This window comes from Phragmites australis, chromosome 18, assembly GCF_958298935.1.
Source record: "Phragmites australis chromosome 18, lpPhrAust1.1, whole genome shotgun sequence".
NCBI lineage: Eukaryota > Viridiplantae > Streptophyta > Magnoliopsida > Poales > Poaceae > Phragmites > Phragmites australis.
Window position 1 is genome coordinate 25,898,752 of NC_084938.1, and position 7,964 is coordinate 25,906,715.

The 7,964-nt window shown below is 46.8% G+C and overlaps 1 protein-coding gene across 1 annotated transcript; it reads left to right on the forward strand.

Moving 5' to 3' along the window:
• The first annotated feature begins 1,942 nt into the window (after positions 1 to 1,942).
• LOC133899605 (squamosa promoter-binding-like protein 15) lies at positions 1,943 to 7,184 on the forward strand. The gene is made up of 11 exons (XM_062340615.1): positions 1,943 to 2,278; positions 2,354 to 3,097; positions 3,316 to 3,509; positions 3,590 to 4,440; positions 4,549 to 4,623; positions 4,727 to 4,834; positions 4,920 to 5,037; positions 5,171 to 5,306; positions 5,388 to 5,532; positions 5,628 to 6,242; positions 6,326 to 7,184. The coding sequence occupies exons 2-11, from the start codon at positions 2,406 to 2,408 to the stop codon at positions 6,755 to 6,757; spliced, it is 3,366 nt and encodes a 1,121-aa protein (XP_062196599.1). The 5' UTR covers positions 1,943 to 2,278; positions 2,354 to 2,405; the 3' UTR covers positions 6,758 to 7,184.
• Positions 7,185 to 7,964: the final 780 nt, after the last annotated feature.

Below are 7,964 nucleotides of genomic sequence, written 5' to 3' on the forward strand. Positions count from 1 at the left end.
CATATGGTTTGTATCTAATTTTGTTCATTTATAAAACCGGATGTGACACATGTGGAGTCGATTTCTTAGGCTCGGGTGTGCGCATCAAAAGTTGGTGATTTTTCAGCTCATATTTTTAACTTTTTTTGTCACAATTTAACTTTTTACTGCTAGCTTTTCAGATACCTACACTGATACATTTTTCATACCATATGTTTTTTTTTACCATTGTTTACCTCAGTCCTCGTTCGATCCCCAAATCCTCCGAAAGGCTGGTTTGATTAGCCTAAAGCATCGCTACCCCAGGAGGAGTACATCAGTACAGTGGCAGACCTGGCAGATAAGGACTTGGGCGTCGTCGCGCGGGCCTAGTCCCAGCAGCCGCACGGCCACTGGACAGGTGACACTCGTTGCACCTGCGTGCGGCCGTGCGGCAGGAGAGCCAAGAAGCACGCGGTGTACAAGGGTCTGTTGGTTGATCTCAGGTTTTTGGTTTTTGTCTTACGATTTTTTATTATTAGGTTTTGATAAATTTTTACTTTCCTAGTATGCTAAAAATTAAAAAATTATCTCAATTAGCTTCTTAACTTTTACTTTATTTTATTAAAAATTAGTTTTTCAGTTTCAAAAAATTAACTCATAGCTGAATGGTCTGATTTAACTTCTGCCTTCTTAGAAACTGAAGGAAAAAACCGAACCAAAAGACCCTGAATCCCGTGGGCGCAGTACCGACCGGGGGAGTCGTGGACGGGATCGGTGTGTGGCGCCGTCGGGAAGCCGGGATTTAGAAGGAAGCGAAAGGACAAAATAATTGAGACGAGAAGCAAGACCCCGCGGCCCCGTTGTCGTCCTCTCACGAGTCCCACCCCCACCCCCATCTCACTCTCCCCATTTTGCCCTTCAGTTTGAAGCCAGGGAAATGGAATATTTAACACACAGAGTATTGAATCCGTGGACCGAAAAAGGAACAATAAAATAATCTTTTTGCATAGAGATCCTTACCTTGCTTGGTAAAATTGGAGTCGGGTGACTGAGGTTGACCTGCAAGGTCGCACGAGATAGGGTAGTATAACTTAATTAATTAAATTATTTTGATCTAATTAATTGATCGAGTAAAATAGATTTATAAATTGTTTTATGTCTACCTCTAAGGGAGAGATAGAAAACAACATTAATTAGAAACGGAAGCTAAGGAGTTAATTGACAGGTCGTAATAGAGGACAGATGATGCAAAGGAAAGTGGTGTCCGCAACTCCGCATGTTAGAGTTCAATGGCCGGGAAAGTATGCAAACATTTAACACTTTTGAATAGCCAAACATAACTAAATAATCGACTTATGGATGTAATCATGATCGAAATTCCTCAAAGTAATATCTGAAGCACAATTGGAAACATAAGGCGAGAATGTAGAGTATTCCACGAACGCGTCTAGGACATAACAGAATGCCAAATTTTTACAAAAAAAGCCTCAGCGTGAAAAGTGTAGCACTACTAGGTAAACGTAGGACAACCCAACGTAAAAATAGTGCAGTACCAAGTACACTAATGCATGCATGGGGCAGAGGGTATCGCCGTACGACGACGACAGAGGATCCGTGTCCATTTCCCATGCCGGCGCGAGCGCGCTGCGCGCCAGGCCCGTACCGTAAAAAGCAGGCTCCGCACCACCACGGCATCACCGGGGTCAGGTCAGGGGAGGTGCACGCAGGGCGGCAGCGGTACGAGCACGAGTGGTGGTGGTGGTAGGCTCGTACCACCGGTACTAACGCCTGCCCCGCCCATCGCGACGCGCGATCGCTCGCGCGCCGTACGGCCCTGCGGCGTGGGACGGCACCACCACCCACCGCGCGCGGGAGCTCCCCGTCCCGCCCCCGGGCCGGCCAGCTAATTACGCCCCGCTGCCACGCACGCACACGCCACCCGGCCCCTGTTGCTGCGCCAGGACGCTACACCGCTAACCCAACGCCAAAAGCCCGAGCCCGAGCCCGAGCTGCCGTCCTCCTCGCTCGCTCGCTCGCGTGGCGGTCTCAGCTCGATTCCCCGCGGTCTGTCTCTCGGTCTCGCTCTCGCTCTCTCGCTCCTTTCACACCTTCCTTCCAGCGCCGCATCACGCCACCACCCCATTCCTCCTCATCCCCAACCTCCCCTCCTTTCCCTCCCGCGCCGCGCTCTTTCCACCGCCGATTCCACCTCTCTCTACTCCAGAAGCATCGTTCCCCTCGGGATATTTCTGCTGCTATTTCTGGTGGGCGAGGTGACGTGACGCTGGCGACTTGGTCCTCGAAGACTTGCCGAGAGGTAACTGGAATCTTCTTCGCCCGCTGCTCGTGTTTCCTGCTGCTGGGTTGCTTATCGATTTGACCTTGTGCGCAGATCCGTGGGGGTGGATCGGGGTTGGTGCGGCGGTAGGAGGAGACCTTGAGCGATGCAGAGGGAGGTGGGGCCGCAGGTGGCCCCCCCGATGTTCATGCACCAGATCCAGCCGCTGCCTCCCCATGCCGCCGCGACGAAGAAGCGCGGCCACCCGTGGCCCGCCGGCGCCGCCGTGGGGCCGGCCAAGGAGGCGGTGGCGGAAGCTGGCGGCGGCGGCGGGAGCTGGAACCCCAGGATGTGGGACTGGGACAGCCGCGCCCTCACCGCGAGGCCGTCCTCCGATGCGCTTCGCCTCGGTGGCGGCGGCTGGCAGAGCCAGCAGCAGCAGCAGCCAGCGGCGGCGAAGGCAGCTGCGGCGCTGCGGCAGGGGGGCGAGGGTAGCGGCGTGCTGAATCTTCAGCTCGGCCTGCGGGAGGACGCCGCGGCCCCGATGGATACGAGCGGGCTGACTCCCATGGCGTCGTCGCCTTCTCCACCTGCTTCGGCTGCGGCGGGGCAGGAGCCGGTTGTTAGGCCGAGCAAGCGGGTTCGGTCTGGATCACCGGGTAGCGCTGGAGGGTCAGGAGGGGGTGGTGCTGCAAACGGAGGCGGGGGCTACCCGATGTGCCAGGTGGATGACTGCCGTGCGGATCTGACGAGCGCCAAGGATTATCACCGGAGGCACAAGGTTTGCGAAATCCACAGCAAGACCACAAAGGCTCTCGTCTCCAACCAGATGCAGCGCTTCTGCCAGCAGTGTAGTAGGTAATAATAGTAACTGCATCCCCCAAAACGTTCTTGATGAGATTTGTTGTTATGATGCACTATTAAGAATGTACTTTTGTGATTTGATCAGTTGATATGGCGTGTGTATTGGGCCAGAGAGATAGTTCTCTTTAATGGTGCCGCCGATGTTGGTGTAGGCTGAGAGCATTTAGTAGTTACTATTACTAATAAGTTGGTTCTTCTGGTCAATCGTTTAGATTTCACCCACTCGCCGAGTTTGATGAGGGTAAGAGGAGCTGCAGGCGTAGGCTCGCCGGCCACAATCGGCGAAGAAGAAAAACTCAGCCAACGGATGTCGCTTCACAGTTGCTTCTACCTGGAAACCAAGAAAATGCAGCTAATAGGACACAAGATATTGTCAATCTGATTACAGTTATTGCACGCTTGCAAGGTACTTGCACTCACACTGAATACTCTCTTTCACAACTTTGTGGTTAAACCAGTGCTAATATTTATTCTCTGTAATAACAGGTACTAACGCTGGTAAAGTACCTAGCATCCCTCCCATTCCAGATAAACAGAATCTGGTTGAAATTATAAGCAAAATAAATTCATTGAACGACACAAACGCTGTGGCAAAGTCTCCTCCATTGGAAGCTGTTGATTTGAATGCTTCACACGGGCAAGAACAGGATTCTGTGCAAAAGACAGCTAATGGGATTGACAAGCAAACCATGCCATCAACCATGAACTTGCTAGCGGTTTTATCAACTGGCCTTGCAACTTCAACCCCTGAGACCAAAACATCTCAGTCCCAAGGGAGCAGTGACAGCAGCGATAATAACAAGAGCAAGAGTCATTCAACCGAGCCAGCTACTGTTGTAAATTCACATGATAAATCAACCCGAGCTTTTCCCGCTGCTGGTTTTATGAGAAGCAACAGCACTCACGAAAGTCAACCTCATATATACAAGCAGACAGATCAAGAAACTCGGCTATACTTGTCGCTGCAGTTGTTTGGTAGCACTGAGGAGGACATTCCTCCTAAGATGGACTCTGCAAATAAGTACTTATCTTCTGAGAGTAGTAATCCTCTGGATGAGAGATCTCCTTCGTCCTCTCCACCTATAACCCACAAATTTTTCCCCATACATTCGGTAGATGAAGAGATTAGGCACCCTCGTGATGCAGACTATGGGGAAGATGCTGCAATGGTTGAGGTTAGCACAAGTCAGGCATGGTGTGCACCATCGCTTGACCTCTTTAAGGATTCAGGGCGGCCAATTGAGAACGGGTCGCCACCAAATCCTGGGTACCAGTCATGTTATGCCTCAACATCTTGTTCAGACCATTCACCTTCAAGCTCAAACTCAGATGGACAGGTAGTTTGTATTGGAAGGTTGCAGTTCCAGTTGGTTTGTAATTTTTCATACATGTCTTATTATATTAGTCATGTACTCAAGCTATTCTCTTGTTTTGCCATTTTAAAGGATCGGACTGGTAGGATTATATTCAAGCTATTTGGCAAGGAACCTGGCACAATCCCCGGGAACCTTCGTGGCGATGTATGATCACGCGGTTATTCTAACATGATAAATTGCAGCCCTTTAGCCCATTTCACTCTATGAATATGTTATTGGCATAATTCTCCTCTTGTTTCTTGCTTAGATAATAAATTGGCTCAAACACAGCCCTACTGAGATGGAGGGATACATTCGCCCTGGTTGCCTTGTGCTATCCATGTACCTATCAATGCCAGTTATTGCATGGGATGAAGTAAGTGTGTCACTAAATTAGGCAAAACGAATAAAACACAACTACAATTACTACATCTAATGTGGAATCTCTAATGTAAATGCAGCTTGAAGAAAATCTTCTCCAGAGAGTAAACACATTAGTTCAAAGTTCTGATTTGGATTTCTGGAGAAAAGGAAGGTTTTTAGTTCGAACTGATACCCAATTGGTATCGTATAAAGATGGTATGCATGACTACTGTCAATTGTGCCATTTTTTTCCTCTAGTGCTGCTCATCTGAAAGCTTATTTGATGTTTGCTTACGTGTTTGTTTGTCACTTCATTTTTGTTGATGTCAATTTTGCTTTCTTATTTCAGGAATCACCCGTTTATCGAAATCATGGAAAACTTGGAATACGCCTGAGCTGACATTTGTATCACCAATTGCTGTTGTTGGCGGGAGAAAGACCTCCCTAGTTCTCAAGGGCTGTAATCTGACAATTCCTGGCACCCAGTAAGTTCAGAGTTGTAAGTAGTGTTGGATTGGCAATAATATCCACAATCTTAATGACTTGTTAACTTTGGATCAATGTAGGATCCACTGTACCAGTACAGGGAAGTACATATCCAAAGAAGTGCTATGCTCAGCATATCCAGGTACCATATATGATGATTCAGGTGTGGAGACCTTTGACTTGCCAGGAGAACCACATCTTATTATTGGCCGTTGCTTTATTGAGGTTTGTATAATTTCAGAGTCTTCTAATTGTTTTTAATGTGGAAACTAGTTGGGGTTTGGTGAGATGATTGCAGCTGTTGGTGTTGATATTTACAGGTGGAGAACAGGTTCAGGGGTAACAGTTTCCCTGTTATTATTGCAAATTCAAGTGTATGTCAGGAGTTGAGAAACCTTGAAGTTGAGCTTGAAGATTCGCAATTTCATGATGTCTCTTCAGATGATCATGTTCATGACTCTAGGCAATCAAAGCCAAGGGATCAAGCTCTGCACTTCCTTAATGAACTTGGGTGGCTCTTTCAGAGGGCTGCTTGCATACATTCCACCAGATCTGATGTTGATTCGGATTTGATTCAGTTCTCCACAACACGGTTCAAACACCTTTTGTTGTTCTCTAGTGAGCGTGACTGGTGCTCTCTTACTAGAACACTTCTGGATATACTTTCCAAGAGAAGCTTGGTCAGCGAAGAACTATCACAGGAAACTCTGGAGATGCTCTCAGAGATTCATCTCCTGAACAGAGCAGTGAAAAGAAAGAGTGGCCGCATGGTGCATTTGCTCGTTCAGTTTGTTGTAATTTGCCCTGATAATTCCAAACTGTACCCCTTCCTTCCAAACTTTCCAGGCCCAGGTGGCTTGACTCCGCTACATCTGGCTGCATCTATCGAGAACGCTGAGGATATAGTTGATGCCTTGACCGATGATCCTCAAAATGTAAGTTCTGTAAAGTTTCATTTGTGTTTAGTGTTAAGTCATTTCACATTGATACTTCTTCTGACATTTCTTAATCACTGCAGATTGGTTTGAGCTGCTGGCAGTCAGTGCTAGATGATGATGGCCAATCTCCTGAAACATATGCCAAGTTGAGGAACCAGAATTCCTATAATGAGCTTGTAGCGCAAAAGCTGGTGGACAGGAAGAACAGCCAGGTTACCATAATGGTTAATAAAGATGAAATTCATGCGGATCAGTTAGGAAATGTTGGTGGCCATAATAAATCTGGTGATCAAGCATTGCAAATAAGATCTTGCTCCCAGTGCGCCATTTTGGAGTCTGGTGTGCTAAGGCGGCCTCTGCAGTCACGAGGATTGCTTGCTCGGCCCTATATCCATTCAATGCTTGCCATAGCTGCAGTCTGTGTTTGTGTCTGTGTATTCATGCGAGCTTTGCTGCGGTTTAATTCTGGTAGATCCTTCAAGTGGGAGAGGCTGGATTTTGGTACAATATAAACGTTGGGGACACCTTAACCATATGGTATTTTTGAGTTAACAACCAGCGGGCATGGAACCTGTTAGGTTTTTAACTACTTGTGTTTCCTTGAAGCTCTATCCATGGATGAGTGGAAGAATGCCAATTGACAAGGACAACCCCCTCTTGGAAAAAAGTGATTGATAGGTGTGGTTACGGGAATGTTAGATGCACTACAAGGAAGTTCAAGAAAAATTGGCACAACCCTGTCAAAAGGTGAGCAGAGTTGGCATGTTTTTGTAATGAGGAACGTAGCAACTGCGCTACCACAAGACGACATGGATGTAATCAAGTTCTGGGATAAATGAGTAAGTAACCTTGATTTTATTTTTTCTGGTGTAAAGTGTGAATCTGTTGGTTCATGTATCACAAGATGGTGCTTAATTTATCTTGCTTACTGTTTTACAATTTTTTTTATTTTTCTGTGTATTAAATACTGTACTTTAGCACGAATGTATCCTATCTTGTCTGTAGATAGTAGCAGGGGTAAATTGAAAGAGGCTTGAATATGTCTGCATCGTTCATAGTGCTTATGTAGCGAAATAGAAATGAGGTAGATTTGAAGTGTACCTGAATCTATTGTTTTATTGGACGTCAGCCATAAGCCCATAAGTCCATAACCCACAAGGTTCTATTCTGTAGAAAAGGAGAGAGGGATGGCGATCACCGTCCACGGCAGGCAAAGCCGTAGGGTGCATTATGTATTAATCTCAGGCGATTGTTTCCTGATAATACAAGATACAACTGTTAGGATATGCACAGCTAATGGAAGAAATCCAAACTAACCATATGATCCGTAAGCAGTTAGGGAAACTATCCTAGACTACCAAAATAAGTGATGCACTAACACCCTCGTAGTTGCAACGGGAGGTTCTTGGATGTCAGGATTGGATCGGAATTCAAGAAAGAGCTTAGTTGGCAACTATTTTGTCATAATGTCGGCAAACTGTAGACCGGATGGCACATGGATATGGATATGATCAAGAATCAAGAGACTTTTTCTCGCACAAAGTGAATATCAATCTCTATGTGCTTAGTGCATTTGTGTTGAACAGGGTTGGCAGACATTTTGACCGAACTGACATTGTCACAATAGACAATAGTGACAGACTGAAGAGAAAGGTGTAACTGCTGGAGAAGTTGGCTAATCCAACAACACTCAGTAATAGCGTTGGCAACAACTCAGTA

Excerpts from the sequence above, each read along its gene's own strand:
- LOC133899605 (XM_062340615.1), top strand. The coding sequence starts at position 2,406 with ATGCAGAGGGAGGTGGGGCCGCAGGTGGCCCCCCCGATGTTCATGCAC. Across the intron at positions 3,098-3,315 it reads TTCTGCCAGCAGTGTAGTAG|ATTTCACCCACTCGCCGAGT; the intron begins GTAATAATAGTA and ends TCAATCGTTTAG. Across the intron at positions 4,624-4,726 it reads CCGGGAACCTTCGTGGCGAT|ATAATAAATTGGCTCAAACA; the intron begins GTATGATCACGC and ends TTTCTTGCTTAG.